We start from the raw sequence: 17,224 nt of genomic DNA, 5'->3' as shown, positions 1-17,224 counted from the left end.
CTGTTTACTTTTTTAACAGCCTGGGAACATTGTGCTGATTGTTTGTGACCTGTCCACTAACATCTCTTTCCTGTTCCGATACTTCAATATGTTCCCATTTAGCACCTGCATCAGCCTGCCATCTGCCAATTCTCATAATCTTGCATTTCCCTGTATTAAATCTCATCTGCCATTTCTCCACCCATTGATTGAGCTCATCAAGGTCCTTTTGAATTTGTGAGCATTGTTCATAATTTCCTTCCTCTAAATCATTTATTTTTAAAAATTATAAATCACAGTCCCGTTACTGAAACTTGTAGCAGTTCACTGGTAACTGGCTGCTAAGCAGATGCTTGCCCATGCACTTAAACTTTGTCTACCAACCACTTGTCAATCCATTTTGGTGTATTGCCGTCTATCCTATGGGTTTGGACCTTATAAAATCCAGGTAAATAAGTAAAAATGGGAGAAGGTTAAGCAAACTGTTCATTTATTTCACATGGCTATTGTGGTTGCTTGCCCCATATATATTTTAGATGGCAGATATGTGACTAAAATCAATGTGTACAAAAGTGCAAGGAGTTAAATGTGTGAATTCTAGTCATTTTTGAAAAATCTATAAATTATGGCACCAAGGTAATTAGTGATGTTAATTCCACTTTCATTTCATAAGGAATAAATTTGAGCTTTGTATGTTTGTGTGCTTGATTGAAGTTTGTCATTTTTGAGCTTGAGCAGACAGGCAGCATTGGCAACATTAAGCATGCTGCATTTGAAGGTATATTGGATCTGTTTATAGTGACAGATAACTTTTGGAGCGCCAAACAGCCTTTTTTTAAAAATAAATTCAAATGGTTTTTCTAGTCACATTGATATACATCAGCGAAGCATGTTTTTTTTATACCATTTTAGGTGCTGCTATCCCCTTCAAAAATGTTTACCAGAGTCTGCCTGTATGAATGCCAACTTGGGCCTATTAACTTTAATCTTAAAGGAAGATTGTCTGCAAAGATATTGCTTTCCCCTCTGATGAGCAACAAAGTTCTTTATTTCAGTCGTACCGAAGAGACTATATTATGCTATTATATACGAAAGCTGCTGTACGCCTTATGGGGACTTTTTCTGGTGTGTACAGGTGGCATTAAAAAACATGTTGGGGTTTTAGTTTTCTGGGAATATTTCATTGTCTTTTCTCCTTCTATGACCCTTGCCATCAGTGGTAACTTGTCCGGGGTAGAGTTCTGTAGATGTTGGTAGCCCCTGAAATGGCACTTTTTCATGCAAACCTGGACAGAATGCATCAACAGACTAGTTACTTGTGGGGTTTATCATAGTGGGCCCAATTTTATCTTCATCCAACATCCACGTGTGCATTTTCCTTTCCAGAAGGAATTACTGGATAGTGAGGAGGAACTGACTTTTTACCCTCCATAGTCCAGGGGTGCTGAGACTAATTCTGTTGTCCCTTCTGAGATCAATTAACTATGACCAGAGATTGAACCTGGAACTTTCATGGTTTGTATGTCTCAGTACCACACCCGAAAGAAATGTTATTGTACAGCTGAGCTACTGGGCATTAATTTCTGTAATTTTGTTCATCTTCCTGATGATCATCTATTCTATGCATCTTTCTGCACAGTTTCTCGGATAGAAAGGTGTGCGAGAGATGCATTGATTTTTTTTCTTCCTGCTTTTAGGAAGTGTATGACTTGCACTCTGTGTCCCAATAGTTCAGGTGAAGCTAGCTCTGTCTGCGAATTGCAAGGGTTAATCTGCCACTCTCTGGGACCAGGTGGCTGTGCCACCTGTTCTGGCAAATTTGAACTTGGAGGAGGTGAGATGAGGTAATTTTGGATTGTGTAAATGAAACATTATTACTAAAATCTGTGTATTGTAAGTTTTTGTCAGCATTTTATATTTTGTATCTCAAAATTACATCAAAGATCAAATGGAATTTGTGGTGTTGAACTGTGATTTATTGGTTGCTAGGTTTGGCAGTGTTCAACCCAGTTGCTTGTTTACCCAGAGCTGGCATTTAAGCAACATTTTAGTTCAGTGTATGTTTTTGTAGTATAACTGCATATAGTGTTGAAATTCACCCTAATGGCAACACTACGAGTATAATTGCAACATATCTTAAACAGCAGCTCAGAATAAAAGTTCATATGCTCCAGCAGACAGACTTCCTTTAATAAAGACAATGCTTTTATTAATAAGTAGCAGTCATAAGTAAACTGGCATAATACAGTATGTACTACATGATAGATTACAGTGCATCCCTTATTACTGTCAGAACCTAAACTTTTACAGTCCAATACATAAACTGATTCTGTATTCTAGTCCTGTCTACAGTTCCCTACTTTGTAACTACTTAGATTGCTGTTATTCCAGTTTGGAGTATCCTTCTTGGATGGTGTTAGGCCAGTTCTGGTTTCTGTGAGCTTTCTCCCTGGTAACTTAGACTTTCTTATAAAATCTAGTTATCTGGGCAGCACACATTAACAAATAATTATTCCCTTCTATGTTGCTTTGAATAGCATCTTCAAAGATTTAGTGATTTCTTTATCTCAGCTGCTTAAGGTGCTTGTAGTTGAACCATACACAGTAGCTGGGTTCCCGGTTAACTCCATGTTAAATTAGCTAATCTGAGTTAGGTGGCAGTTAGGAAGCTACATTCGACCTCGGCACCCTTGGTTTGAAAGGTGAATGTCAACTAGGGTTTCCATTCTTGATCCCTCCAGGGATATCTGCATGTGCAGATGTTGCGTGAGGATGGGATCAGGCTTGGTTGTGGTACCCTTTGGCTGAATAGCCTTATGTTCCCTTTCTAGGTTCACAAGTGTTACTGGAGGGTGACTGCCTCTGGAGCAGTACTCGAACTTGAAATTTGTGTCTTTGAAGGAGAAGAGGAAGAAATGTGCAGTTTCAAAGCTCAGGAAGAAAAAGGTGTTTGCATCCTATTGATGAGGATATATAGTCAATGATAAATGACCAATATTGACTTTGAATTTAATGTAAGGCCATATATTGTCATGGTTTGCACTAAGATTTTGTTCCAATTCTGAAGATGAGATAATACTGTAAAGAGACAAGTTTGACATGAGCTTCAGGAAACTTATTTTGGAAAATCTGCAAAGGTAATAAAAGCCTTGGTCGTCAAGTGGCTTTAAAAAAAAAAAAAAGTAGCATGGGAGGATTGAGTGACAAAATTACTCCTGTTTCTCTCTGCAAAAAGAAATTGGAAATGCTAATGTAATAAGCAGAAAGCACTGTAGTCCCAGTATTGTGTAGACATAATGTTACTGCTAATAATAGCTTGGAGAATTGTATGGAAATAATTGTGTTTAAAGAGCAAGCAGACACAATTCTGTAGATGTGACTTGTAAATAATGGCATTAGATCTGTGTCTAATTGAGGGAGGAATTTTTGCCTGTGATCCAGTGAAATGCTTATTTCAAAAAACTTCAATTTAGCATGCCTATCACCTAATATTAACCATTCTGAATATTTGAAAAAAACTATTTTGCCTAAATGCCTTCTACCTCTTCCTTACTGAAGGTCTTGACATTCATTACATAATACATTTGGAGAAATTTCCATTTTAATAAAGGTTGCAATGCTGTTGTGGTCTTGAACTTATTTAGCATTGTAATCCTTGGAAATTGTAAATTCCGTAAGATTAAACATTCTCCTGTGTAGTAGCTGTTTACTGTATTTGCAATGCCATTATGAAAATTGATGGATCCATATTCTTGAAATGTTGCATTAATGGTAATCTATTAATGTCTCCTTTTAGTAGTTTTGCGTTCTGAATTTGGAGATGCAACAAAATAGTTAAAACCAGAACAGCAGGAAAGCACAAGTTTCAGATCATACAGAATTGTCTGCAGTACCTGCAGGCTTGACATAGGTGCATGATATTGATCCTCTATCTTCTGACCTTGCCTGGGTGCTTTGTACATTATTAACTTAATTTAAGGCCACGGGACATACTTGACTAAGCTTGCCAAATGTCCGCTAATATTGTACTAATACAGGCACAGTGCTCAGTATTTTTCTTCAACTGCCACTTGTGCTGTACTTCAACACACAATTTTGCAGATGCAACCATATAATCTTGCTCCCCTGCTCATTAAGCTTTAGATTTAAATGGGGTATTTTACTCCAATCCTGGAACTCATTGTTTTTCTAAGCTTTTAATGGTTTTGCATTCATTTTGAAAGCACTGTGGTGGTTTTGCTTTTAATGCTTAATTTAGAACACAAAATTGATAGAGCTGATGTTGGGGAGATGGATGGCATTTGGCTACCCCTTCTTAAAAGCGTCCGTGTTGCCTGTCTGCGCTGGCCTTTCTATGTCAGCAATAATGTTCATGCACTGCCACAATCTTCATTTGTTCAGTGTTTAGAATCTCCAGTGGGGAAGAGGAAAAGAAGCATGACTGTTAGTCCTTCTCACGACCCAGCTTTCTCAGGATTAAATCAGGTCTGAAACTGTCTCCTACTCAAGCCACCCCAAAATTCATTTTTCCAATCAGATTTAAGGCCACTACCTATGTTGGCATTATTCAGACATACATGGTAAACATGTGTTTGTTTTCTTGCTTGGAAATAAATTTCTTCTGTTAACGAGTGGATTGACCTTCAAATTCTTTTCCAGCTATGGTGTGCTATTAGAATTGGGCTGAAGTTTCACCCACTTATGTATAACCTTTATATTTCTATGTATCTGTGCACTCGTTTTGTTTTAGCCTTCCTCCCTCTGACTGAATTCTGGCTGGGAGAAAACAAACACGTTTGTTCGACCCCTTTGGCACTGGTGCTTTGTGAACCAGCTAGGTAGGAGGTGTGTCCACCTTGAAGTCTGGATTTGTTAGCTTCCCACAGTGAGAACTGGCAAAATGGGGGCAGGTTGGAGTGTTGGCCTTCACTGGGACTCAGACCAGCCACCATGGAGGTGTTGGGTGAGTGCTGCACTAAGTCACCATGTTGCCTATAGTGACTTTACATTCCTTCATGCTTCCAGTAATATTTCTTTAATTGTGACTGGAATTAGCATCTAAAGCTTAAATGGGGATTATATATTATAGCGTTGAAAGGGTGTTCAACGAAAACAATTGAAGAGAATTGCTTAGAACTGAACGTTTTCTTCCCTAGACAATAAAATTGCTTATTGAATAATTAGTCTTTTATCTTGGTTTCCTATACAGCAATTTTTGAGGGATTAACATGGATGTTTGTGGTAGATGAGCTGTATCGGTACCATCCAGCATAGTTTAGCCATTTTCCAATGTGTGGAGGTTTGGTTTAGATTGTGTTTGGAACAATTTAGAGTGTATGACTTTTTTAAAGCATGTGAAGTATTTCATTTTGAATAAGTGGATGTTTTGTCAGGCAAGTTCAAAACAAGGATGAGAGGAGCATAGTAAAGTTACATAAAACAGGTGAACTTAAAACACCATTAATTGTTACAAGGAAAATAATCCGAGTCGAGCAGTGTTGGGTACGATGCTGAACATCAAGCTAATTGTGCACTGGAATCCACATGTTTGTGTGCTTCCAAGCTCACAGTCTGAAGGTTTGCTGCTTTATTTTCTCTCTCTGTTCTTTCTGCCTTAATTGAGTTTGTCTAATTGGTGACTGACTGACTATATTTGTCTTATTTGTGATCTTTGGTTGTGTCCTGAATTTGGAATTGTTCTGCATTTGGATTAAGCAGATTAGAATTTTACAATAAAATGCTGCGTGCAACACAGAAACCTGACCATAAATACTGGACAGATGCTTGCTGTTTAATTTGCCTGGTCAGATACTTCTAATTGACCTTGTTTACACTAGCCTATTTTATCTCAACTGGGGCTTCCAATGAAAAGAGGAATTGGAAAGCAAATAAGGTTTGTTCATATGCATTTCCACACTTAAACAGAGAGATGTACTGATTGGCTGGAACCTTGGAAAGGAAATCACATTGTTTAAGAACCTATTTATACTATAGGTTTGCCACTGATAAGTAGGCAACTCGGTAGCATTGAAGTTTAAATACCATGCAGGAAGCTGCTTGACCCATAATTGCTTGTTGCTCACCTATAACTTTAGATAATTGTAGTTGTCAGGCATTTGATCTCGGTCATTCTTTGAAATTATTGGTAGCATTTTTCCAGCAGTCATTTTGTGACTCTGCTCATGTGAAGCCTCATGGTATTTCAGAATATCTTTAATGGGGCCAAAAAAAATAATTTTGAACATGTTTGGGCTTGTAAATAGAAGGTGGGGAGAGGAATAAATAAACGGGTGAAATGCATAGTTTACACTTTTTTAAAGTATACCATGTCCCCTTGGAGTTGAGTAGTAATGATTTATTCATGATTAGTCACAGCTATGACTGCTCTTAACTTTATTGTCCACTGACCAATTTAATTTCAACTGATCCATCTTTATCACTGTTACCATGTCAAATGGTTGCCTTGTCCAAAAGGAAAACTCTTAACTGTCTTAGTTAAAATGATATCCAGATGATATTTTTGAATGCTGTGTATCCATCTTTTTAGTACTTTTGTCATAATCTTAGTTGAGCTTTACCAAATAGTAATACATAGCTACTATGTTGTTGGTTCTGGTGTGTGTGTGTGTGTATAGTAAATTAAAGAATGCAGCACTCAAATAAATCGAGCAAATATTTAGTAGTGGTAATGCAGACATTGGGGGCCTGTAGTCTAGTGAACTGGCTACTTTGACCCGTCTGTGAATTTTCATTCCTGTGTAGTGAACGGATTCACAGATTTGGATGTTTAAATTTGGCATAATTTGAAGACTTGGCTATTAGTCAAAGCAACTGAATTGATATTAATTTCAAGCCAGCCAGATTACCTGATGTTTGTTTTGATATACAAGTGGGATTGATTGTTTTCAGTTTGGTGATGGGCTGATGGCTATATAATTTTAATGCTGACAGTGTCTTATTTTTGCTCGGAACATAGGAATCAATAATGCATGTTGCTGCAAAATGTCACTGTTGCATGTTGAAGCGTTGATGGTATCTGACAATATCACCGTTTCAGAAATATCTAGCCTTAGTACTCTTCCTTCAGCATCTGGTTTCAGTGCTTCAAAGCAAGATGAATGTGGATCTACAATGGTCTAGTCTTGGTTTGATGTGTACTTTTCACATTGGTTTCTTTTTCCTTGATCACCTTTCTCCTCCCTCTTGCCCCCAGTACTCATTCAATTACAGTACTGATTATCTTAAATTGGTTTCTGAAATGTTTAATTGAGTCTCTTGCAATTATAAAAAAAATAAGTATGAGCTGATCTAGCTAATGGCAAACCCTTAGCAGTGTATTTCTAATTTGTGGAACACTAGTTTAATCACTGTGTTTAGCTATCTTTTGGCTGCATAGGTGGAGTTGATTTGTAATTAGAGGGGGATTTCCATGACCAGATTGTAGCAAAATTTCTGGATGTCTAAATTTGCAACTTTGGCCAATGAGCTACTTTTGGCTCTTTACTTGCATTCTAGGATCCTTGGACATTGCTGTGTTTAAACTTTCAACTATTTATGATTTTGAACTTGCATTGACAGTGGTCTTAGTTGAGTGAGTGAGAGTAATTTGACTACGCATTTATACTAAACTTGCCTTGTACATTTCCGGAAATTGAATTTGCATGTTTAGAAATAAATTTATCTAACAAGCTATGATTAATTTGCACTTCACATGGGTGAATGATTTCATTTTAAATATGATTATAAAGCTATCTTGAAGTAATCCCAGGATAAGGCATTGAAAATAGTGCTTGCTAAAGCCAAATGTGCAAATGCTTGTTTCTAGGGTGACTAAGCATAGTTTGGTTTTACTTGAGTAACCTTTAAGAGAATAATAGAGCTGAGATTGTTTAGTAGACAGGATGGCAAATGAATGACTTAGCAGTCTCCTTGTCAGCAGATCATTAGGCCAGTGGATGATTTTTCAGAAGTTAGCTTTAAAAGTTTTTAGTATAGTGCATTGGAAACTGGCGTTTATTAGAGACCTGCAATTGCTCTTTATTATATATTTATTCTGACTTCCCAACTTATTTTTTAATTCTCCTTGTTCGCTTGGCGCATTGTGTAGATAACCAATAACTTAGTGGTTAAAGTGCAATGTTTTTTGAGTGGTGATTGCAAAAGGGATGACTAAGTAGAATGGGCTTACTCTTTCCACTTTTTTTTTTGATCACCTTAAGCTTGTCATTTATCAATGTAAAAGAACTTGCATTTATATAGTGCCTTTAACTTTCTCATGAAGCCAATGGTGTACTATTGGCGTGTAGTCACTCTTGTAATGTGGCAGCAAGGTTCCACACAGCAATGAGATAAATCACCAGGGATAAACGCTGGCCAGGAGACCAGGTGAGTTTGCTACTCCTCTTCGAACAATGCTAAGGGATATTTTACATCCACCTGAGGGGGCCTCAGTTTAATGTCTCCTCCAAAAGATGGCAGTCCCTCCCTGCACAGAAGTGCCAGCCTAGATTATGTGTTCATCTCTCTGGAAAGAGACTTGAACCCACAACTCTGACTCGGGCAAGAATGCTGCCACTGAACCAAGGATGGCGCTTGTAAATGTAATATGTGCCCTCTGTATTGTAAATCTAATGGCACAGAAACTTAAAATTAGGTGTGTACATGAAGTGTCTCATTTGAAATAACTTGTTTATTCAAATTGCAAAATATTCCTTTAGCAGTTCAGACATCTCTTGTACCCCAAAAAATTGGTTTGCATTGTAGCTCCCTAGTAAAATTAATGCCACTGGATACTTTTATGAATGGAAAATTGTAATTTTGGCCATGACGTTTAAGTAATTAAGTCTTCCGATGCTGCCACAAATTTTCTATTTTTTTGCAGGGGATGGCATTTGTTAAACATGCCCACTGTGTCTGTTGGGAAAGTATTGACTTGATCAGTAGTGATCAGTAATTTTCACCCTTTACAAAGAAAGACTTACATTTATATAGCGCCTTTCACAACCTCAGGACATCCCAAAGCCCTTTACAGCCAATTAAGGTTTTTTTTTGTGTGCGGACTGTTGTAATGTAGCAAACATGGCAGCTGATTTGCACACAGCAAGGTCCCACAAACAATAATGTGATAATGACCAGATAATCTCTCTTTTTAAAGTGATATTGATTGAACGATAAACATTGGTCAGGATGACTTCCCAGCTCTTCTTTTGAACTAGTGCCATGGGATCGTTGACATTTATCTGAAAGGGCAGACGGGGCCTCAGTTTAACATCTCATCCAAAAAATGGCCTCATTCGGTGCAACCCCCCCAATTGGAGTGTCAGTAATGCAGTATTGCACTAGATTTTGTGCTCCATTCTCTGGAGTGGTACTTGAACCCACAACCTTTTGACTTGGAGATGAATGTGCTATCTCTGAGCTGCGGATGAAAGTACAACAAAAACAAAATTGTATGGTGCTGCACTAGACTTGTTTTTCAGACAGCACAAGTATAGGAAGGGCTTAATTTTTGTTCGAGCTAACTTTTTGACCAAAATTAGGTTAAATATTAATTTTTCCAACTAATTTTTTGCATTTGGTTACAGTATGCTAATTATGGTCCATACAAGGGTAGCAGCCTTTTTTTGAGGGGGGAGGGAAAGAGGACGAGAGGTGTGTGCGGGAGCAACATCCAGTCTATTTGACACAGCGCAGCTTCACTACAGTTGAGGCAGCTGTGGCTTTTCGGAGAGATTTATGGTTTGGCATAACAGACCATATTCCTGAATACTTAATATTAATTTCTGGTTGTGCCAGGCCCCTAGTACAAGCCATGCGGTTATTGACCATATTAAATTCCTATCCTTTCCATCTGAGGAGAAATTCTATTTCAGTTCTCTGAGCAGCAGCTATCTTTGGTCGATAGATATTAGAAGAGGAATGGGCGGCCATTGGCACTTTCTAACATGTCAACAAGCAGTCTTCATGTCATTCAAAATAAGGGTCAATTTTACTGTGGCTCCAGTACGTGCAACAGTTGAAGAGTCTGCTTCTTCATGCTTTTGGACTGACTGCTATATTTTGTGGCTAAAAAGCAGTATTCTAACGTTGCAACAATTGTACCTGATTAGAGAATGAAGGTTCACCCTTGGGCTTAGATGAGATAAATTCCTACAGCATGGTCTATCCTGAAGTATTGCCAGTTATTTTAATTCCTACGGTTTTTCTCCTGACTATATCTAAACCTGGGTCAGTTGTCCTGAACTTAAACTTAACTTGTCATTGCTAGGCACCTCTAATAGTTATTATGAAGGTAGTAATTTGATCGTTCTGTTTCTTTGCCTCCATTCCCAAATGGTTGTAGATCCTTAAGTGTCCATGTTCACAGGGCATTCTATATTTTTCCACTCTACTTTCTTCTTTGAGTTCCTATGTTAAGGGAGTATGAAAAGAAACTTGCAAGCGATATCAAAATCAACACACGCAATTTTTACAATTATATTAGGAAAAGGAAGGTGGTCAGGACTCCGGAGCAATGTTGGCCCCTTGAAAACTGATATTGGTGATATTGTCAATGATAAGGAAATGGCAGTCATGTTGAATAATTACTATGCGTCAGTATTTACAGTAGAGGAAGGAAGATAGCATGCCTGAAATCCCAAGGAAACTAATATTGAATCAGGGACAGGGACTCGACATAATTAACTTAAGCAAAATAACAGTAATGAAGAAAATAATGGCACTAACGAGTGACAAATCCTCAGGACCAGGTGGTTTTCATCCCAGGGTTTTAAAAGGAAGTAGGTGAGAACGTTGCAGGTGCCCTAATTATGAACTTCCAAAGTTCTCAAGATTCAGGAGCCATTCTTTTAGATTGGAAAATTGCGCATGTCACTCCGCTATTTAAGAATGGCGACAGAGAGGGAAACCAGGGAATTATTGACTGGTTAGCCTAACATCTGTTGTCAGGAAATTACTAGAATCTGTAATTAAGGCTGGAGTAACTGAACGCCTTGAAAATTTTCAGCTGATCAGAGATCATCATGAATGTGTGAAAGATAGGTCATGCCTGATGGAACCAGTTTGAATTTTTTGAAGAGGTGACTAAAGTAGTGGACAGGGGAATGTCTATGGAAGTTATTTATATGAACTTGCAGAAGGCATTTGCTGAAGTCCATGAGTGAGATGGTTAACTGAAGTTGAAGCCCATGGAATTGAAGGCAAATTATTTACCTGTTTAGGAAATTGGCTGAGTGGCAGGAGACCGAGAGTAGGGATAATGGGCAGGTACTCAAATTGTTTGGATTTGACTAGTGGTTTCCTCCAGGGATCTGTGTTGGGGCCTCAAGTATTTATTGTGTTTATTAACAACTTAGATGATGGGATAGAAAGCCACATATCCAAATTTGCTAATGCCACAAAGATAGGCGGCATTGTAGGTAGTGTAGAAGAAAGCATAAAATTACAAAGCAATATTTATAGATTAAGTGAGTGAAACTGTGCAAATGGTGTTCAATGTAGGCAAATGTGAGGTCATCCACTTTCAACATAAAAAGGATAGCACAGTGTAGTTTCTAAATGGCGAGAAGTTAAAAACTGGAGATCCAAAGAGACTTTGGGGGGGTCCAGGTACATAGTTCATTAAAATGTCATGAACAGGTACAGAAAATAATCAAAAAGGCTAATGGAATGCTGGCCGTTATATCTAGAGGATTAGAATACAAGGGAGTAGAAGTTATGCTACAGCTATACAAAGCCCTGGTTAGACCACACCTGGAGTACTGTGAGCTGTTCTAGGAACCACACTGTAGGAAGGATATATGGGATTGCAGTGTAGCTTTACCTGAATGATACCAGGACTCTTAAGGGTTAAATTACGAGGAGAGATTACACAAATTAAGGTTGTACTCCCTAAAATTTAGAAGGTTAAGGGTGATTTGATTGAAGTTTTCAAGATATTAAGGGGAAAAGATAGGGTAGATAGAGAGAAACTATTTCCGCTGGTTGGGGATTCTAGGGCTAGGGGCATAGTCTAAAAATTACAGCCAGACCTTTCGGGCGTGAAATTAGGAAACACTTCACACATGGTGTGGTAACAGTTTGGAACTCTCTTCCACAAATGGCAATTGATGCTAGATGAGTTCATTTTAAATCTGAGATTGATTGATTTTTGTTAACCAAAGCTATTAAGGGATATGGGCCAAAGGAGAGTATATGGAGTTAGGTCACAGATCAGCCATGATCACATTGAATGGCAGAACAGGCTCGAGGGGCTAAATGGCCAACTCCTGTTCCTATGTTCCCTTGGTAGGTAATGGTCTTTTACCACCTTGGATCTTTGCTGTGTCTGCACTATCTGCTGCTAAAAAGAAACTGGGGGTCTAGACGAACATAGTCCAATCTTTCACCGTGTGCACAATATTGTATTAATAATGCCAACCTTGCTGAATCTGCACATGTCTTGGGTGAAGTGTATCTGTCCATAAAGCCGAAGCTCAAAAGTGCTGGTGTTTTGCTAGAAATGAAGTGTGGCATGTTTTTCCCCCTGGAAATAGATGACTTGATGTCGGGTGCATTTTATCGAATGAACCTGATTGGCAATTTAGTGTTCCATATTTTAAGATCTGAGCAGAATGCACATCCAACATATCCTATGAGCAAGGTCCTGAAGAGTGAGTCTGAACTATATTGATGCTTTGAACCATTCAAGCTGTATTTGCAAAAATCATTTGTAAATTGATTGAATTATTGCCCTACAGCTCTGTTCAGGTATGCATTTTATGTATGTTGATGTTGCTGCACAATTGCCAGAACGTACAGATGAATCTAAAATTCAGGTGGTATGATATAAAATCTAGGGTATTACTAAACATATAATATGGAGCTGGTGGAGCTCTTTGGTTTAAAAAAAAAAAAAAAAAAAATTAGCTGCCCAATTAAAGCTGATTACTGATTGTTGGTATCTTAGCTGAATTTTTGGGTGTACAAGGAGCCAGGGTGTAGATTGATCAAAACCAGTAGTGTATTTTACAGATATCAAAGTAATTGAGCTGAAGAATGACTTTCTTTATAAAATATAGAGGTAACTCATTCTTGCTGAACGTTGTGTAAATTGTACCTCCATTGGTATGAAACTAATTCCAGCATTGTCATTCAGCTTATTTAGCCAAGTACCGGTGCAAACCTAAATGGTGATACAGGAAACTTTGGTTTATCCGGCGGTTGTATGTCCGGAAACCTCAATCTACCGGCAGAAATCAGGAGCTGTTTTGTTAGGTTTTTTTTCTTCTCGTGGCTTTTTTTTCCAACAGTCAGGCTCTGGAAAGTCTCAAGCTGTTGCTAAGCTACAGAGACGCTTCCAAGGTACGGGCCAACAGTTTAGAAGCTGTTGCTAAGCAACAGTGTTGTCCGATACGGAGATGAAAACCTCCGTATGCTTCAACATTAACGCTGGTATGTCCGGCAGTTTTGATAGATCGGTAACAGCTCGGTCCCGTCGGTGCCGGATATAACAAAGTTTCCTGTAATTGGCAGGTTATTTGAACATGGAGTGGAATTAGAACTGAGCCTAGTTCTATTCTTGCTCAATGCTCATACATGCAGCAGGAGTCGCTGCTTAGCATTTAGGAGCCTTGGGTGGCTGTTTTCCTAGATGCCAATAACTGAGATCATTTAACTTGGAGTACACCCTCCAGTCTTCTGGTTTGCATGGCTTTGTGCTATACTGGGTGGTGTTTATCTGCTTGGCCATCGGAGAATTAGGAAGGTGACCTTATGTTTCAGTGGCTAACCTTGGAAATGTGACAAAGATGGTACATTTAGAGGGCAGGACTGCATGTTGAAACTTTAGGTCAGTTAAACTTGATATATGGAGATATATTGCTCAGATGAATAAGTGAGGGAAAAGGCCATTATAATGCACTTGCTGCCATTCCTTCATTTGCTTAATGTTAGGAATGGATGTGTGTTAATCATATAAAATGTGAATGAGCTCCATGTGTAATTTTATAGTTTTTCTTTCACAACTTCTGAAGATGTAGGCAAACTGCACAAAGCAAAAAGTATTGGAATAATTAAGTTTAATCCTATTCAATTGCATTTTGGACATATCTGAAGTCGTCTTTTGGTTACTGATGAGTGTTGGGAGATTAAAACGATGATTTGTGGTGGTGGGGGGGGGGGGGGATTCTGCAAACACCAGAATTGTTGGCCTACCCCCGAACCCCTAAAGAAAGTGTTGTTTCCCGCCCCCCCCGGGCCACCAGCATGAGTCACCATTTTCTTTGAGAGGAGGGGTTATGTTTGCAAGTTGATTATTTGTTTTATTGGTACTGTAATTTGTAGTAATACTGAATTTTTTTGATTTTATTCAGGATAATGTATCCTAAATTTGAGAAATTGGCAAATGTTATGCTTTGAACCGTTCCCAGCTTAACTTTTGCAGCTAACATCCCCCCATTAGCAAATATGTTTCTATTCAAATTGGAAATCACATGGGCAAAGGATTTCAGCAATCAAGGTTTCACAGAAACCCCACAGTGCAGATAGAGGCCATTTCGGCCCATCGAGCCTGCACCGACACATATCCCACCCGATCCCCGTAACCCCTACACCAACACATATCCCACCCTATCCCCGTAACCCCATGTGTTTAACCCCCCTAACACTAAGGGTCAATTTGTCATAGCCAATCAACCTAACTCGCACATCTTTGGACTGGAGGAAAAATGTCTAAATTTTTAGTAAAGTTCCTGAAAATGAAGCATATTACTCCCTAATTCAGGCCCTTCTCTCTCAGCTTTAATACCTTTTCTGATTTGGTATTCTGCATACTATCACTTTCTTTAAAATAAAAAAGAAAATGGTTATAATTGTGGGGTGGGTGGGGGGGTGGGGGAGAGCTGGGGGAAGAACTATGTGAACAAAAGATGGGTGTGATTTTCCACATGAAGTAAGAATCCGATTTTACATAAAGTACAGTCTTATTTTGAGTTTCCTATTTTGGAACTCAATATTCCTGCTGACAAACTCCACTGTAGCACAAGTTTTACAATATTATAATTTTGCTATTTTATTAGGAAATGAGTTATCATGTATTACAAAATTGAACCGAATGCTGGGTTTCACTTTATATTGTGTTGTACTTCATGTTACAGCTGTTTCTGATCGACTTTGGTTTGGCCAAAAAATATCGTGACAACCGAACAAGGCAACACATACCATACCGAGAAGACAAAAATCTTACAGGGACAGCACGTTATGCCAGCATCAATGCACATCTAGGTATTGAACAGAGGTAAGGGTTTATTAATATCTTTAATTCTAAAATTATTTTTTTAAATGTCCGTAATGTAACTAGGCAACTTATTTTTAAGAAAATGTAATGGAGTTTAGGCTGTGCATGAATTTTCTTTTCGAAAGGAGAAAAATGGTTATTTAAAAGGTCAGCCTCGGCAATCACTTGCATAATTCTTTCGTTTAGTCAAACTGGGTTTTGCTGCTTCATTTGGCATCCATTGAAAGCAAGATATTCCACCAAATGCGTTCCCTACGCGTGCCTTCAATTGGACAGTATAATTATTTCAGTAAATTAGCTGTGCCTGATCAACTTCCAGTTGGTAATCAACACATGTAGAAAGACATTTCAATATTTCAGTGGTGGATGTCTAGAGCGTGGGGCCTAGAATGCTGAAGGTACTGCTTACAATGGTGGGTGAAGGGAGAGGAGGAGCACAAGAGGCAGTAAGTGTGTTTTGTGGGGTTGTAGCATTGAAAAAGGTTAGAGTTGGGGAGGGATGAGATCAGGAAGGGATTTAAACACAAGGAGGATGATTTAAAATTTTACGACATTTAAGGGACCACGAACCAATGAGTAATTGAACCACTGTGATGGGTGAGTGGGAATTTGTGCAGGATAGGATACAGAATTTAGAATAGTAGAATTTTTGATGAATTGTTTACAGAATGAGGGGCAGGCCAGAAGAGCACTGGAATAGTGAAGTCTACAGGTGACGAAGGCATGAACAAGAGCTTCAGTGGCAGATGAGTTGGGGTCGGGGTTTAGGTAGGCAGTGTTGCAGAAGTGAAATTAAGCGTTTTGTAATGGAGAGGATATAGGGTTAGAAGCTCAGCTTGGGATTGAGTAGGACAAAGATTGTGAACAGTCTGGTTTAGCTCGATCGTAGTTTGGGTGCGGGGTGGAGTCCGAAGCATGGGTACTGTGATGGGGGACAAAGACAATAGCTTCAGTCTCCCCAATGTTGAAGTGGAGGAAACTGGCTCATCCATGACTGGATTTCAGGCAAGCAGTCTTGACAGCAAAGAGGCAGTTGAGAGGTCGGGCGAGATAGTTGGGTGTCATCGGCACAAATGTGGAAGCTGATGCCGCTGAGGGGGCAGTCTATAGATGAGGAAGACGAGGCGGTTAGGATAGATTCTTGGGCACTCCAGTGGTGAGTGCGAGGGTGGTAGAGATGCAGTGGCTATGATTGGCTAGGTAACAGGGCAGCCCCACTAAGCTGGGCAATGATGGAGGATGGTGTGGTTCACCATGTCAAATGCTGCAGCATGTTCAAGGAGGAATAATGCACTATGGTCAGACATAACAAATATTGTTCTTGACTTTGGTGCTGAGGGCTGCAATTTGATTGGCAGGATTAAAATCGAAATGTGGAAGAGATGGGCATGGAGGCAACAATATGTTGAAGGGCTTTGGAGAAGAAAGGGAGTTTGTAAATACGGTGGGGTGTCTGGTCGGGAGGGATGGGTGTTCAGAGCAGCAGAGGCAGCTGAATGGATGGTCCATATCCTGGTGACAAAATTCTGTTCATTCCTTGCACTTGTTGGAGGTGAGAATGGAGAAGATTGGGAGAGAGACACAGTTAGTATTGGAGAAAAGCCAGGGATGATCTTTGACCACCAGGAGAATCCTAGAGTGGTTTTGTTGGGAGAGTGAGGGCTGGTGGAGCTTGATGCAATCCAGCCAGATCTGGTGATCGAAGATGGCTAAACCAGTTATGTGCAAGAGACTTTCAAATTTACAGGGTAGATTTTCCCGAACCTGTCGGGAAGAAGGCGGGACTACAACTTTCGGGTTTTTGACCCGCCTACATCGACGTCTAGCCAATCCGCGCGATTTTCCCTTGATTGACCTTGTTGAGCACGCTCAGCAGGCCAATTAAGGGCCACCCGGCAACAGGTGACGTCACGGACTGCAATTTCATTTGTCAGAGTTCTTGACAGATGAAATATCAGTGTTTTACAGCTG

General features: G+C 39.3%; 1 protein-coding gene across 3 annotated transcripts in view; it reads left to right on the top strand.

The window, feature by feature from the left end:
* Nucleotides 1-17,224, top strand: part of csnk1a1 (casein kinase 1, alpha 1) — a 67,976-nt gene that overhangs the window by 19,376 nt on the left and 31,376 nt on the right. For 2 of the 3 annotated variants that reach the window (XR_015079306.1, XM_085995300.1), the window contains exons 5-6: nucleotides 4,381-4,464; nucleotides 15,114-15,253. Coding sequence is in view for 2 of the 3 variants with exons in the window: in XM_085995300.1 (XP_085851426.1) it covers nucleotides 4,381-4,464; nucleotides 15,114-15,253 (224 nt within the window). In the remaining variant the exon portion in view is untranslated. The remainder of the gene's footprint in view (nucleotides 1-4,380; nucleotides 4,465-15,113; nucleotides 15,254-17,224) is intronic. The other variant, XM_085995301.1, reaches the window with a different exon arrangement.

Source organism: Somniosus microcephalus, chromosome 8 (assembly GCF_052327205.1).
Source record: "Somniosus microcephalus isolate GS21.2 chromosome 8, FLI_Smic_1.0, whole genome shotgun sequence".
NCBI classification, from domain to species: Eukaryota; Metazoa; Chordata; class Chondrichthyes; order Squaliformes; family Somniosidae; genus Somniosus; species Somniosus microcephalus.
Note: the sequence above shows the minus strand (reverse complement) of the source record. Positions and strands in the feature narration are given on the sequence as shown.